The following is a 16671-nucleotide window of genomic DNA, read 5'->3' on the forward strand; positions in this document are numbered from 1 at the left end:
AGCATAATGATAAATAATGTGATTTCTCTCATGATAGTGCTTGGACTTCTTCATTCTCCTGTGTGTTATGAAATATGTAGGCTGATAATTTCAATGAGAGTTACAAGAGGAGAGAGAGACTTCCAGCCAGCCCTGGAAATGCACGGGATCATTTCAGAGCCGAGCAAACTCTCCTCATTGCAGTCTGCGTTCACCAAGACTCCCAAAAACCCTGTTGCTTCAGTAAGTTCAGTCTTTACCATTTCCTTGCACTGTCCTTTCGGTGGTCTCAGTCCATCTGGCAGGTTTTCAGCAGATCATCGTTTTCTGAGCGGTGGCATCCTTGCGTTGATAGCTCAGCACTGGGAGGGGAAGTGGGCGGGAGGGAGGAGGAGAACCCCATGACAGCAGAGGGCTCCTGAAAGCCGGTCCTTTCTGCCTATAGTGCATCAATTCTGGAGTGAGGGATGTATAATTTAGGATTGCAATTTTCCACTGTATTTCTAATTCTGCACCAGCTTGAACTGTAACTGTCAAACGCAGTTGTGTTTACATCTTTGTTGTAAATTAGATAATTATGAAGGTATGGTTTTAAAGCCCTTTTGTGCCTCTTTTCTGCAGTGAGGTGATAGATGAAGCTATCTGTCTGTTGTATTGTCTAGTCTCGTAATTACTAAGTGGACTCAATGTCTTCAAAATTACGATTCAGGCTGAGAATATTTTATTATTGGTTGCTGCAAGAAACATCTGGAGAGTGCTTAGAGCTTGAGTGTGCTACGGCATTTCATAGATACAGTTTTATTGGATCCTTATAATTTGTCTGTTTCCTTTTCATATGGCAGGAAGGGCTAACAGAGGCTTTGGGGGTCTTTTAATTTTATTTTTTTTAAGGTGATTCTAGATATAAACTTCTTCAGCTAGTCTGAAGATGTTTTGTTTTTTTTTTTTTCTGTTGGCTGCTTGTTCAATCTGAAGTAGATAATGTTCTGTTGATATGTCCGAAAATGCGTGTGCTCCAGATGGGTCAGTATTATCTCTTTCTGCTCCTAGGCAAATTAATAAAACAAATTTAAAAAGTGCAGAGGAAAGCAGGCGGCTGGCTGATTCAAAGGGAGAGGCTATGTTTTTCATCACCACCCTTTCAAAGCCTCTCTGAATCAAAAGAACCATTGGATTGCGAAGGCAAGACCTATGCCACACCAGAAGCTCCCAGTTCAGCAATTTTCCCAGGGTAAAATTATAACTCATGTTTCCTCAGCACAGGCTGTAACTGGCAGCGTTCCTTCTACTTCTAAGGGTGAAATTGCTGGGGGGAGAATAGACATCTAATGTGCCTCTGGAAGTTTTACAATGGGTGTTAGCCTGGCTTTGTGAAAAGGTAGACGTTCTTCTGGAACATGCCCAAGGGCAGGTGCTATTCAAACTGTAGTGTAAATTAACTTTAAATAAGGTAGTGTGGGCTTATTTCTGTTGGGATTGTGAGTCAAATTTGCAGAAAAGGCCCATTTCTCAAATTCTGACAGTTAATGACAATCTTCCAGTTATCCCACTGAAGTCTGCATTTTTATGAGTCTTTAAAATCTTCAGATATGACTGCAATTCAAGATGGTAATCTTTATTCATGTACTGCTGATAGGATCTTAACTCGCAAACAAAACAGACAGATTTTAGCAATGCTTGTTTTTTGGTGTTGCTTCTCACCAGAAGATTATGGGACAAATTACAAACTCAGTACAAGAAGAATGTAACCAGTTGTTGTTGTTTGGTGTTTTTTTTCCCCTGCTCAAATTTTGACAGCATCTTTAAGGAGTTGTTTAACTTTGCATTCAAATGTACCAACATGGTCCTGGCAAACATAAGTTCTTTTCTTTTAAACCCAGGAGGGAGTGTTGTATTTTTTTTCTGTTGTTGCTTTTTTTTTTTTTTTCCTTGTGCTTTTATTATGTAAAGACTCTTACAAAATATGCATAGAGTGCCTGCTAGAAGTGGATGAAAGGCAACACTCGAGTAAGAAGTCTGACAAAAATTATGCTATTAATATCAACATCTCAAGCTGCGAGGTGGTGTCCACCTGGGAGGAGTTAAAAGATGGTTTCCAGTGTTCAGAGCTTCCCTGCCCCTTCCCACCTCCGTTCCTGATCTGAATCCCATGTACACACATGGGGTTAAGGTGGCTGTTGCATGGTCGTCATCAAGAGCAGGAGCTGATGGCTGGGCTCTTCCCAAGGGCCGGGGAGAGCTGCTCAGGCAGCTGCCACCTCCAGGCAGGAGGTACTGGCCCTGGATGAGGGCCCAGAGCAGGTAGGTATCTCATCTGCAAAGGCACTGCACCTCCTGCAGAAGGGATGAAGTGGTCCAAGGTGTTTGGATCAACGCTGCCGCTGGACAACTGAAGCCTTGTGCGGAGGAGAACGGGTCTGTCACCTCCGTCCTTCGCCAAAAGGTGAAGCTCCCTTCATGCGCTTGCTGTGGTATGGAGGGCAAGAGAATTCACCTCCTCTCTGCTACCTGAGCTTCGATAGAGGAAAGAGAAGAAAAGTGACCTATTTTCCAGGCTTAAAGGGAAGTGAATGAAACTGTCCTGGGGGCAGCAGAAGCAAAGGCTTTTGTATCAGCTGTAGTGTTGTGGGCAGGGCTGCCAGGCTGCTAAACGCTCTCAGGCCTGCAAGCTTCTTTCCCAGGGACTGCTTGTCGTCGTGTGTTTCCTTGTAAAAAATAAAAATAACTACATAAAGGTGTCTGAGATGACTGTGGTCTTTCTCCATCGAGACTGAGGGATCTGTTGGCAGTCTGTGTCTTGTGATAATTTCTGCAGGATCTGGCAGGATCCACTTCTTGTCCGCAAGAACACAGGCGGCTGAGTGAGGTGACTGAGGTGCCCAGCTATGCAAACCTTCACATATTTGGGGCTGGGCATGTTACTTCAGGAAGGCTCAGGCTGGGGCCTTGCACTTCCTTTTGGTCACTCCTAAATCAACTTTATTGTAGGTTTGAGTAGAAGCCGGTGCAGAACAAACAAGCTCCCCGTGGAACAAACGGCCTGAAATTGCAGGTATCTAGCCCATCCCTATCTTGGGACGCCATGAGAAGTGGCACAGCAGGTCTGTTGACCTTTGGTCTGATGTCCTCCTGCGTCCTCCCGTGTGCTTACGGGATGTTTTTGCCAGCTGCGTGCTGGGGTGCGCACCCTGTGATTATCCGGTGTCGGGTGGGCATTGTGTGCTGCACGGTAATTGGGAGCAGCTTTCGAATCCGGTTCTGCTTGTAAATTAAATTGCCACTTTTCTTGAGCGAGAATCCAATCAGCAGCAAGCCCCAAGACCGTACAAGTCTGCTTCCATTAAGAAAAGCAAAGTGGCCAGTGGATGTGTGCTGGGGGAGGGCGATGGGCCTGGGCTGGGCCCCCGAGTTTTGTGGGGATTTTATTTTAATAGTGCAGTGGGTTGCATGTATGCAGAAGATCCTGCCTGCATCATGGGCTTAGGTCAAGTCCTGTGCCGGCCACATTCACCACTGGCTTGACCAAAGTGTAGAGGGTGTGCACAGCGAGAAATGGGGAGGTGGTGCAGAAGAACAGAGCTTTACTTGCAGGGCCTGAAGGTAATAAAACATTTGGGCTGGCCTCAGCAGCGCCTACCCAAACAGGCAAGGGGCTGAGTTCCCATAAAGAGTACAAAATTACAGAATATCTTGAGGGAGGTATTAAACTTTTGTATGCAGTTTCAAGGCCTACGGGAAGCTTCAGAAAAGTTTATAAGCACTTGAAAAAATATATCCTCTCTCTGTAAACTTGACCTTCTCCAGATTTCGGACTTGCTGCACTAGTGGTATAAGCATAGCTCCTGCCCTTATCCCTAAAGCCTCCCTTCTCAGGTTAATTAGATATTTTCTTAAGCTCTCAGTGGACAGTTTCTGATGAAGCTGTGGTTAGAGCTGTTCTGCTGAAGTCAATCGTGAGCTACAGGTTCGGCTACTGTCCACCTGGGTGTTGGGGTTTTCAAAGCATCTTCAGGCTCCTGTCCAAGGGCACTTTTAGCTGTCCTGAGCCTGCAGGTGGGCAGTGCTCCTTTTTCCCTCGATCCCTTGCCTTGCACATGGTTCTCTGCACCTGTGGCGTTTATCCTAGGTCCTGATCAGCTCCGGTGAAATCCCAGCAAGGCTCGTTACGCCGAGGAAATGCAACCACGTTCTCTCCAGCGCTCGCAGCACTGACTGGGCGGGTATGCTCAGCAGTGCCCAGGTCTCAAGGAGGAGGCTGTGAGCAGCCGGCATGCAGGATATGGAGCAAGGGACCCCTATCTCGAGGGATGGGATCGGCGCTCCACCCCTGGGGACAGCACCTCTGGGACAAGGAGGATGTAGCAGTTAAAATTGTCCCGTCAGGTAAGTGCTCCACTCAGTATCGCTATAGCCACCCTGGTGTGACAAAGGTTCGTCATTGCTTTTGTAGACTTGGTCAGTGTTTGAGCTGTTGCACAATGCAGAAGAACTTACGTCTAGGAGATGGTTTGAGCCATGTCATTGTCTTCTGATGGCCTGTACCTTACCCCCGGCTATGATAGACCCCTCTGGGTATCTGTGTCCTATCTCTCAGGCAGCCATGTGTTTCTGCAAATCGTACTGGTTGCTGCAGACATGGCACTGGTGGTGGGCAGTGAGCAGCTGCTTGGTGTAGTAGTTGGTTTTGTGCTGTACTCATTTAGTGTACAGTGCTTTAGCATCTCAAGAAAACCCTCCTAACTTCTCAAGCTCTCTGTTGTACTTGACTTTCTTGTATAGGATAATTTGGTCTTCCATCACATGTTGACAGACATTCAGGATGTAAAATGAGGCTTTTCCTCCAGAGGTCTAAAATAATTCTTCTACTACTACCGCTGCATCTCAGGGGATCTAGTATCTCAGCTTACTGTGGCACTAAATTGCATCTGATAGTGTTTTGGGCCTGTCTTTCATGCAGCACTCAAACACAATTGTTTTGGAGTTTTGCTTTATAAATGCAATTCTTAATGTTCAGAGTCAGCAGTCCTAAAGCTCACAGCTGCAAGGGAGAGAACACTCATTATATTGATGAAAGGCAAAACATTACAGCACAATCGGCAGATTTTCACTGGGGAAAGTGATGCGTTACTTCTTTGTTTTGCAGACCCAGTGGCTCCAGTACAGCCCAACCATCTCCTCAGAATGCTACCACCTGTCAGGGTAAGGGTGTGAAGAAGCAGAAGAAACAGCATTGATATACTCATGTGTAAACACCTTTTGCGAGGGTTTGGCCAGTAGCCTGGGCTACTTCTTGGTGTCTGTGTTACTCAGAACGAAGATGAAGAGAAGCACCATGATGGCATACGATGACTTAGGAGACTGAAAAGCATCTGTCATGCTCCATGCTGTGCACGTAGTCGTCTTTTGAACACCTTGTGGGCTCTTTCTGAGGGGCCAGCACAACCTGGTGTCAACTGTGGATGCAGCATACCATGGCTGTAGCCAGAGAATTCAGAGGATTCAGCCCATGAAGGAACCCAGGGCTGGGTTTTCCCCTTCCAAGAGAAAGTGTCTGGGCTTCCTGGACACGTAGCTCTGTATCTCTATGTGCTTGTTACACCTTCCAGAAGAGCTGTTTGTACTCTACTGATATTGTTTATATTGAATAAATATATTCTCCAGCCTCTTTGTTGTGGTGACTGTTTCTGCTGAATTGAAAAAAAGTGGGGGGTACTTGCTTAAGCATTGTGGTGAGACATGATCATGATTTTTTTTTTATCTTTAATGAAATGTTTATTTTGAAAAAGTTTGGCCTCAAAACGAGGACACTTCTGCAGGAGCCAAATCTGAGAGAGTCATCCTAATGTTTCTGGTTTGGATGAGAGACTTGAAGCAGGGTATCGCGCATACCCTCAGACACCCCTAAGTAGCAGCCCGATGTTTATTTCAGTGGTGGGGCACACAGCTGTCCGTGAGATTTGAGTGGTTCCTACTTCATACTGAAGGAATAGGCATTTGTGCCTCTATCTTCTGAAGTTTTTTTTTTCACCGTTTGGATTCATTTTCCACACAGTGGGGTTGCATGTCTTTGGAGGAGATGTTTCTGCCAGAGACTGCTGGTGTGACTATGCTGTCTGCTTTTGCTACTTGAAGTGATCCCTAAGCACAGAGCTTCTGTGAAGAGAAACCTCTCCCTCATGGCTTTCTATTGTAAGAAAAGATAATGGGTACAGACAGATTTGATGCAATACAATAAGCTGTTGCATGATTGTCTTTTCTGCTGTCCTGTCCAGGTGAGACAAGCTTGTCCTCACCTTCCCCCCAAAAAATCCAAGAAACTTTGAAATATGTAACTTGGAGTTTCTCAGCAATTGTAATTCCTTGAATTGTGTCAGGGAGGATCCAGTATGATACAAAGACTAGACCTGCAGTATATCGAGTAGCATTTATATGCTCCTGCTTGAGCTGGGCTGGCTCCTGGACATATATTGGCTATACTAACCACAACCAATAATGATACCCCACTCTTGTGGGTCAGGTAGGTGGATTCTTTGTACTTGAGCATTGGTCCTCCAGTTGAGTGAGCACGGGTTGTCTTGTAGTGCTGTGGTTTATGTCAGGGTTCCTGGTTTAAGAAGGGAACTGAAATGACTGCTCAAGACCACAGAGTGTAAATAACACTTTTGAAATGCTTCTAATCACAGAAGCCTAACATGAGCACATATTTTCAGGGGAGGAGGAAGCCTCCTGTCTCTTTGATTTTGTACACTTAGCAGCACATTTTAATAGCTCGTGTTCTTGAGCTTATTTATATTTATATATATATGAGTTTATATACCTCTTATTTCTTCCACTTGCTGCCAGAAGATTGATATGGCTTCTGTGTTGTCCTTTGGTGGACCAGTGGCATTGGTGCACATCTTAGCCCTACAGCTACTGTGTTTTGTCAGCCTGGATGTAAAGGCTTATTCTTTACCAACCCTCTTCAGTGGAGTTGGTGAGAGGAAGACAGGGAGGAGAAGAGATCTGAAAGCTTTCCTCCACGATCTTTGGTCCTCTTTGGTAGAAAGGCTTCTTAGTACTAAGGACTTCTGTAGGTCCAGGGGAGGAGGAGTTGAGAGTTGAGGCAAGGTTGCTTTTCTGTTGAGTCTACAGGAAGGCTTTCCTAGGGCAGAAAGTGAGAAGGAGGTTCAAATATACTCTGACAACCTGAGCCGACTAACTGCTTGCTGTTGAAAGCTAAATATCTTTAAGCTGCCCACTGCATAGATTTTTAGTAGTCCTTTTCAATATATAGCTCCAGCAGTAAATTTGTTCTGTTTGAAATCTGAACTCATTAGTTTGAAAAGTTGTTGGGGGGGAAAAAAGTCATTGAGTAGTAGTAATGATAAATGTTTAAAAGGTATTTCAAGCATTTTGGTCCATGGGAAGTGGTGTAAAACATTGAGATTTCCTGTTCTTTTTAAGTTTTCCATAGGGCAAAAATTGAAATATTTGAAAAGGAAAGATACAAAGTGAAAAATGAACTGCTAGCAGATTGGGAAGGTTGCTGCCCCTATAGCCTGCATGGGCTCTGGCTGTGCTTTGTGTCCTGCTCGTGAACAAAGTCAGTGCAGTTCCTGAGGCACAAAACCACCTCTGTGATCTCCCTGCCGGTTGGGAGCAGCCATGGCTGAGCTACAGACCTTTCTTGGGTCACAGAGGGACCTATGTGAGACCAAACACCCCAAGGAAGGCTGCTGACGAGCCTTTCAGCCCTCTTTATCATGGGCTGTTTTAAATAGCTTGAAATCAGCTGGGTCCCACTGAGTTTAATTTCTGTAACTGCTTTCTCTCCTCCTCTAATTGTGTGTAAGGAATTATATTTGTAAACACTTCATGGTAGTGGATGCCTAATTTACCAGTACCGCCTTATTCTAACCACTTTTTTAATCTGAGCTTGTTCACCTCGTATTTGCAGTAATCCAGCAAAAGCAGTATATTTTTCAGAGGGACTATCTGCCCCTATCATCTTTTCCATAGCTGAACTAAAACAACAGTTTAACTCCAATCTGTTAAGCAAATGTCAGAGCGGTGATCTTCTCTGCTGCGCTGGTGGATTGCGCCACATAAAAGAAGCTGGTTTTCAATCGCCAGGTTCTTTGAATCCCACTTCTGCATTAATTTCTCCGGGGCAACTGGATAGAAATAGAAATAATAGTAATACTATTGCTTCATTTCAAAGTGGCCGCCAAAATGGTAGTGAAAAGGTTTCATCCAGGGAAATGCTCTTTGTGAGCTAAGGCTGGAGCAATATTAGCATTAGAGTTTTTAATATCTAAATATTAAGTATATGGGGCATTGTTTTTTGAGGCACAACTACTGCAGGTAACTTGAAGGGGGAATGTTGAAAAGGAGGGCGAAATAAAAGAGCAAAGATTTTAAGATAAAATTGTATGTACTTTTATTCTATATTTCTTGGGAGTTTTAGGAGGTAAACTTTGTAAAGGGCCGCTTGGTTGTCTCACTTTTGGAAACCAGTTCTTTTTTCATACCTCTTTTTGCCTTGTGAAAGACCCATGGTCCTTTGACCAATATCCCATCCTCGCGGTGATGTTTATCCTACTCCACCTTCTCCCATTTTGTACACCCAGTGCTATCACAGCTATGCTGAATGAGGTCCCAGCCTAACTACAATATTAACCCTGCAAATCTGTTCATTTTCTCCCGAGCAGCCCCAGGCAGGTTATACAGGAGAATGTGTCCAATTGAAAAACTATTAAAGGCTCTGCAGTGCTGCAGTCTGCTAAATTGTAACAGGGCTGTGTTTTTCTGACGGAGAGGATCCTGGTGAGGGGAGTGATGTTATCTATTTCATACAAGTTACAGAATTTATTTTTCCTTTTAGTTTCAGCCTCCTTTGTTGATTTTTCAAATTGTTTGCCTGCTTTTAAGCACTGAAAGGTGTTCCTTTCCCCATGACGTGTGCTTTTTCCCCACTTCGTATCGTTTCTTGCCTTCTTACTTTCACCTTTCCAGTTGTTGTTTTTCATTTTTTCTTCATTATTTTACTAAATATCACACTGCAGATCAGTAGCATCTTGGGTGGTGGTTGTACCACATAGCATTTATAGCAGACATTAGTTTTGCATAGCGTGTGTACCTTATTTTGTCTGGACTTGTCTTCATTGCGCTGCAGGCACCTCCTCGAGCAATTGTAGTGATTAAGAGTGGTATTTCTGCAAATAATATATTAACTTCTGCTTATACAGAAACAGGGGGAGAAAAAAACAAAACCCAACCCTCCCCCCTCAACATCTAAACTAGGCATTTTTCTTCATCCCCTTCGTTTTTATCGGTATTTGACCTAAGCTTGCTTTTGCGTATGAAAGAAAATTAGTTAAGTACCTTGTGGTTTATAGATGCCTTTTGTTACATATTACTTGGATTTATTGTGCAATGCTGGCCTGTAAATCATTTCAGTTAGACATTTACCTGGCTCACGCTGCCTTTATGCTTTGAATCTTTAACAGCCGTGAAAAATGTATAAATGTTTTCGGCAGCGAAGGGCTTCGCCGGCCCAAATTCCCCGCAATTCCCCGCTTCGGCGAGGTTTCAGTACCCGGCTCTGCGGAGATGTTTACAAAGGAGCCATTACCTTGTGCAGCTAAAAGATGTGTCGAAAGAACAAAGAGAGTTTTGTGATGAAGTGTATCTGACTTCTCGCTGCTTTGCTTACCTTTTAAATGTAAAACTTGGTAATTTGCAAGGGCTTTTAGTTCTCAGGGCATCTCTGTAAGGTTCCAAGGTGCGTGGAGCTTTCCTTCAGCAGAAAGCTCGCCTGTCTCAAAACCGCTCTCGAATGCATTTCTATTTTAATCCCCAACTTTGAATGCAGCCTGCCTTACTGGCTCCAGCAAATCGCTCTGCCCTGCCCCACCCTGTTGGGCGCACAGACTACGAGCGCACTGTTTACCGGCGTTACATCTCTGCCTTTGTGACTAAAAGTTGGTTTCATCAGCAAGCATCTGCTCCTGCTCCACTTTCCGAGCTCGCTTGCCCGGGGAAGCCGCTCAGACCCGCCGCCTATGTGGGGCACGCCGGGGCATCTGTCGCTATACGTATAACTTTTAAATGGAAAATGTCTTTCTCAAAGGCTGTCGATGTCCAGTGGTCTGCAGTGCATGAACAGTTGACTAGTCCAGGTGTTTCTGCTTCGGTTTCCGTGATATGTGAGTTGGAAATTCGAGAGAAGAGTGTGCAGAATGGAGGAGTTGAGGGTTTGTATTTCTCTTCTGACTGCCTCGCAATGACTGTGGAGGGCTTGGGAAGGAGCGCAGATATTCTACCTGTGGGTTTTAATTAAAATAGTAATTGTTCTTAGGCTTTCTGTCTGCAGCTCGTGGTGTCTTTGTCAGAGCCTATATCAGCTCTGAAATGCGAGAATGAGCTTTTTTTTTTTCTCTGCACGGGTCGTCTGTCATGAGCAGTGTTCAGGAAGAACTTGTTGTATTGAACATGGTTTCTACTTTCTGGGTTTGGTCGTTGTGTTTTGCCACACTTTACCTACTTAAAACATAGCCAGTTAAGACTTTTGGATTGATTTTAAAGATTGCCAAATATTTGTCTGTGCTTTAATGAGATGAAAATCATAAGCTGAGACTACGAGACAGTGCTATTGACTCGAGACTGTGGGTTTCTGCGAGGTTTTCAAGGAGATCATTAACCCACGTCTATCTCTTCACAGGACAGTCGGCCCAATATGTCAAGACCTCTGATCACTAGATCCCCTGCATCTCCATTGAACAATCAAGGCATCCCCACTCCAGCACAACTCACAAAATCCAACGCACCAGTTCACATTGATGTGGGTGGGCACATGTATACCAGCAGCTTGGCCACGCTTACAAAATATCCCGATTCCAGGTAACTTTAAAAAGATTGTTCTGCATGTCTTTGGCAACTCTTTTTCTTCAATTTCATGCTCAGACATCCCTGGGCTGTCTTAGACTGACAAATTTAGTTCCTTTTGTTTCAAAATTAAATGAGGTTTCTTTGTTCTTAGGAGGTTAGACACTGACTTTTCTTCCCCTGCTCCACTGTGTTTCAGACAAATGGCATCTTTACAGATCCATATGTTTATGTACTAAAACAAAGTTGATGGTAAAGTAGGTTGACTTTCTACCACGTAGGATTCTGGTTTGATGCCTGGGACCTGTTCTGTGGTTTATGACAATCCAAAACTGTATAGGTACTGCATTTAAGTCTAAATGTAGAAGTGCTGGGATTTTTTTCTTTTGGGTCTACTTTCCTGTACTGTCACAGTATATTTGCAGATGTGTCAATTGAGGTAAAGGCAAGGTTGTATGTAACAGAATATAGGACAGCGTTAATTTCATACTTTTTATAGAATCTTAGGATCTTTTACATAATTAACTCTCTTAACTTGCACTTCATATATCTTCTAAATGAGAATTTAGTGGCTTTGGTAACTTACTAGCATTAAGCAGTTAGAAAAATTTGGGGTGCATGAGCAAAGGGTGTATGTAGAGTTCATGTAACAAAAGTGCAGCTTTAAGAGAACAAGAGTTCATTGAACATATTATGGTATGTGGATGTTTCGTGTGGCAGATAAACATTGTAGTGATATTGTAATTCTAAGAGTGGTTATCAGTTATCAGAGGTTGATCGTGTCTACAGTATTAGTCTACACCTTGCCCTTCACTGCCTGATCCTGCGGGAAGACAGGGTTACCTTCATGGTCTTTCCACGCCAGCCTTTGAGTGGGGAAGAGATTAAGGTGCAGCTCCCATTCCCCTCAGCCACTTGTACACCCCTCCCTCTCACCTCTGCACTGCTAGGGCAAAAAAGAAACTCTGTGTAGTGTCGTCGGCATAAGTTCATGGGAGTAGAAGACCCAGAGGGGCCCCATTGCTACCTTGACATGTGTCCTGCAGAGGGGTGAGGGCAGGTCTCATTACTTCTAACAGGACAGATGGGTTGGTGTACGAGGGTTTAGTGGAAGAAGGAAGGTGCAGTCTGTCAGATTCTTGGCCAGAGGGGTGCTTGGCAGCATTGAGATCCTTTTATTTATTTATTTATTTATTTATTTTTGATTTTGTGAGTGGTTTGAGTGATCCTGTCCACCACGATGAGACTTGTAATTCTTGCACTGGGACCTAAAGAAATTAAATCAGTCCTGACTAAGGCTTTAAGAGAAACTTAGAATAGAAGTATTCAGGTTAGTCCATGTCTTGGTGGAATCCTATCGCTCTAGTTGAATCTCAGTTAAGTGGTTCATTTAACAATTACCCAGAAAGATCCTTATTGCAATTCAAGCAGCCAATTCTCTGTTTCTGCTTCAAGAGCAATTCCCTCTATTAATTATTGTCCTATCACATGACTGGTCTCCAGTGTCGCTTTTGCCCATTATTTTCAGCTATTTTAATAGCAGCAATTCACAACTGAAGCATTTATTCAGAGAATTTCTTTTGTCTTCTCAGATTTTGTTTCCATCAGCCCTTAGCTACTGGGTTGTGGAGGGTGAAGACCAGAGGCGAGTTTGTGAGTTTCTTGATCCCACAACTCTAACTTGCCTTTCCGGAGGGTACAAGATACACTTCATGGGATATAATTTTGTTTTAAGCATAGGTTTCACTGGTACTACTGCCTCTGCAGCATAGGACTGGGACAGCGCTTCTAACAGTAAGAGCTGACAGTGCTATGAGAAGAGAATGGTAAATAAAGGCATATGAAAGAGAAACAGCTAAACACATGGCCTTTCTTATGACAACCTCCTCAAGGAAGGCCAGGCAGAGCAAAGTAATAGAAGCATTGCCAAAGCAAAGGCCTGCCAGGAGAGATTGAAGCTATGTCTGGAAAAGCTTGAACTGTTCGTCAAAAATGGAATTTGCCCTTTTCAGAAACTTTTCTTAGGACCCGATTGTGTTCAGCTACTAGAAGTGGTGATTACTTAGCGTTTTTCTCAGTAGCTGTAGTAGTGGTGGTGTCTGAAACTGTAGGGAAGTGCCTTCCTGTTGTGTATTCCTTCTTCCAGTGCAGTAGAAGTGGCTGTTTCTATTAATAATGCATGCAGCTTCTGTTTCCATGTCAAATTCACCGGGACAGCATATTCCTTTTTAAGTGAAGAAACACTGAAATGTCTTTCATAAGTGTGTTTGGTAGCAGTGGAATTTAAGCTTAATGCATTCTGCATTCAATTGAGCTATTGTAACACTTTAAAGTGGAAGCTATGCCTCTAGTATCAAAGCTGGTTTAATAAATTAAACATTTTAAAGCTCTTCAAACATAATTTAAAGAAAACCCAAACTCTAAGTTATAGTCATTCTGTTTCAAGTCGTTCTGACATGCGTTTATGTTTCAGTTCTGACAGTAAGTGTCTTTTGAACCCCTTGATGAGTGAATAATTCCAGTACAGTTATTAGAATCTGGAATTCCCAGACACTTCCAGAACTTGAGATATATTTTTTTTTAACATTAGCAGCTTCAAAAGAGCAATTACTAAACTCGTTTGGATGTCAAGACCGTGGCGTGAAGCAATAAGCTGGCAATCATGATATTGTAGCTTGTTTTTTGTCTGTGAGATCTTACCTTAACGTTTATTTCCAATGTTGCGTTTGTGTATAAACGTGGTGAGTGCTGGTTACACATTATCTAGTAGTATTTGGGCCTTACTAGAAATTGTTCCTTGTAGGTAGCCTGACCTGATCAGTCTGTATCCACAGACTAACTTTGTTAGTGCTGGTTCACTCTAATCCAAGCTTTTGGTCAACATTGCTTTATTTTTTATTTTTTTTCTACCAATATCGTGTGTGTGAATGAAATCAAAACTAAGGCAGGGCCTCACCAATCTCTTAGGGTGAGTTGAAGCCTCCTGAGGCTTACTGTCACATGAAGTATTGTCTTTGAAAAATAAGGTCTTGACTATCTTGCCTGAAAGAGCACTGCTCCAGGGATGAGTCAAGGCATAGGTTGCAGGCTCCAGCATCTAACAGGTTGAGACATGAAAGTCATTAGGCTCCTGACTCGTATTACATGCAGTCTAAGGGCCAGAAGCCTAAAATGAACCTTTCATCTGTGGGCCAGGTACCAGAGTCATCTTTCTTTGCGAGATTGAAAGGGTGATATCCAAAGCAGCAGCTTTGGAGTCACTGCGACTTGCCAGTATGGAGGAGACCTGTCCTGATAGAGCAGTCTTTGCTTTGGAGCAAGTATACTCTTCCTTCTCCTTTTGGGTTCAGTAACATCTCTTCTTGTGCCTCTCCCTTCTTCCCTTCTTGGACAGGATACTAGGAATTAGAAAGAGTACTTCAAAAAGGGTTCCTTAAATGGTACCAGGTAAAGACTTGCACCTTGCAGGGCACGTTTTCTGTAATTCTTTTGTTAGATCCACAGAACCAGTTTGTGACTTGATATGTAAAACGCCTACTGACAAGCATCCATCCATTCCTCCAAAGAAAAGCTAGGTGAGAGTATAAAAGCATCTTGCTGAAGATGCTGGGCCCTTGTCCTTTGCTATGGAAAGTCCATCGAGGGCTTCTCTCAAATACTCTTACAAAGAAACCAAGGAATCAGGACCTAACTGTATTCTGGCCAAAGGCTGATTGCAGTGAAGAAATCCAGCAGACAAGCAGCTTATCTTTGAATTAAGTAATCCTGGAATGTAAAATTCTGAAGGTGAAATAATGCTTAAAAAAATACAATTCATAACGAATCAGCAGTATAAAATGCAGGGGAGCCCAGTTTATATTTCAGACCAGGGAGAACTTGCTGTTTTCACAAGGAAGATCTCATATGATTGTTTTATCTCATCAACAAACTTCAGGTTCTCCCAAGCCATCAGTGAAACCATGCCTCAGACATGATCTCATACAGCTGAATAATAAAATTTGCCAGAGTTAGGCTTCATGAAAAGGCAGATTGAATCAGTGTATCTACCTACAAGACCTAGTGTTAAGGCCGGAAAAAAAATTAAAAAGCTATTTTTCTTTAAGTACCTGAACAGGGGCAAGCGTCCTTTTGTGCACCTTTTCCCTATAATACTGTAAACTTGCTGCATTCACTCATGTGTAGATTGTTCCTCCCGTTTTTCAGTTGTTGACCAATGGTGATGCATATGTCCATGTGAATGGACCAGATGTGGTTGTTTCTGCTCTGTGAGAAATCTTGAGGTTTTAGAATTTGTTCTGTTTTGAACTAGATTATGCAGAATAATATTTGGCAACATGGTTTTCTGTTAAGCATTTGGATGCACTGTTTTTTTTTGTTTTTTATCTTATTACTTTGTTTTTGCAAATAAAGATTTTCAAAAATGAGCCTGCTTTCTAACAACCCAGAATAAGCCTCACATTTTTTAATGGGAAGATGGATACAAGATGAGGATCTCCTAGAAGTGCCTTTCTCACCTGAGAGCTGAGGCATGTGCAAGTTCTTCCATTGTTCTTCATGGCCACCAAAGAGTCTGAGGAAAGTAGCTTGTGTTTGTAGAGTTTATGAGTAGAGGAAACACAGGTCTGTTAGTTCTCATGTTTGAACCCGAGCAGCCTACTCACCTTCTCTCAGTGTATTATCATCTTGCATAAGATCAACCCTTTGCTTGGAGATGGCAATCCTACATTTCTCAGCCTTATCCTGTCTGTATGTTGTCTACCAAAAGTTGTTGTGCACCAGGCTAAGACAACCTCAAATGACTGTCGTAGCTAAATGAGATGTTTGACTTTGATCCGTATGAGCATCAGCTCTCTGATATCTCTGTTATCAGCAATATCAGCAGTGTGGTCTGTCATAGGTTCAAAGCATCTGGACTTTTAATTAGTTCTGTCCGATTCACACAGTACAAACCTTTGCGTAATTCCATGGCATCAAATTGGCACATCTTATATTCCCACTGTAGAATCAGAAGATTTCTTAAAAACTTTAGATATTTTTCCTTCTGGAACCTTTTGGGGTATTTGATTGCATTGCTACATCTCCCATCTTGAGTTATTCCCTGCATACAAAGATGGGTTCTTCTTGTATAGTATTTCACAATACTTCCAAATTTCTGCCCAGGGCTGTTTCAGGTTTTCATATGAACCAATCCATTCATGTCCCAGTTTTCTTACCCAATCTTCATTCTCAGCCCTCAGGGAAATTAAATTTCACACACTTGGATCTAGTTAGGACACTGGCTTTTTTGGTTGACGAGGGTTTCTTTTGCATCAATAGCATAAAATTACTTAGGAAAATGCCCAGATTGCCCTTGGCCCTTACTGAGAGTTTGGGAGCAGGCCTTACCCTTCATAGGTTGCGTATGTGAACCCCCAAGGACATCCTGTGCATTAGGCAGGGTACCGCTGTTTGCGTGTTTCAGAGCTTTGGCAGTTTCTGCTGTTTGAAGGCTGTCTGCAGTTCCAGAAGAAGACATGTCCCTTGGTTCATGCTTCTCTAGGTTGCAAGGCCATGCTGGAGGCTTCTTGTTAGGTAGGAGGCCTGTTGTGGTGGGGCTGTTCCGTGCTGTGCATAGGAGTCCCCATGCAACACCTCATGAGAGCAGTCCTCATACTTGTTTCTGACTCATGGTACCTCTCAAACTATTGTCATATGAGGTTAGTCATTAAAAAAAAAAAAAAAGAAAAAAAAGCTAAGTTTTCTAATTAATGAGCTTTATGTTTGATTTTTTGGTTGTTTTTATGAAAATGATAACAGAATGGGTGTTATTACATCTTAACTTCT

The 16671-nt window shown here is 43.0% G+C and overlaps 1 protein-coding gene across 6 annotated transcripts in view; it reads left to right on the forward strand.

The window, feature by feature from the left end:
* Window positions 1-16671, forward strand: part of KCTD1 (potassium channel tetramerization domain containing 1) — a 100235-nt gene that overhangs the window by 53657 nt on the left and 29907 nt on the right. For 4 of the 6 annotated variants that reach the window (XM_082754264.1, XM_082754263.1, XM_082754260.1 and 1 more), the window contains exon 2: window positions 10685-10863. In XM_082754264.1, the coding sequence (XP_082610390.1) occupies window positions 10700-10863 (164 nt within the window). In that variant the 5' untranslated portion in view covers window positions 10685-10699. Of the gene's footprint in view, window positions 1-5154; window positions 5179-9960; window positions 10218-10684; window positions 10864-16671 lie in introns of those variants that run through there. The other 2 variants (XM_082754261.1, XM_082754262.1) reach the window with 2 other exon arrangements.

Source organism: Aythya marila, assembly GCF_965140915.1.
Source record: "Aythya marila genome assembly, chromosome: 2".
In the NCBI taxonomy this organism is placed as follows: domain Eukaryota; kingdom Metazoa; phylum Chordata; class Aves; order Anseriformes; family Anatidae; genus Aythya; species Aythya marila.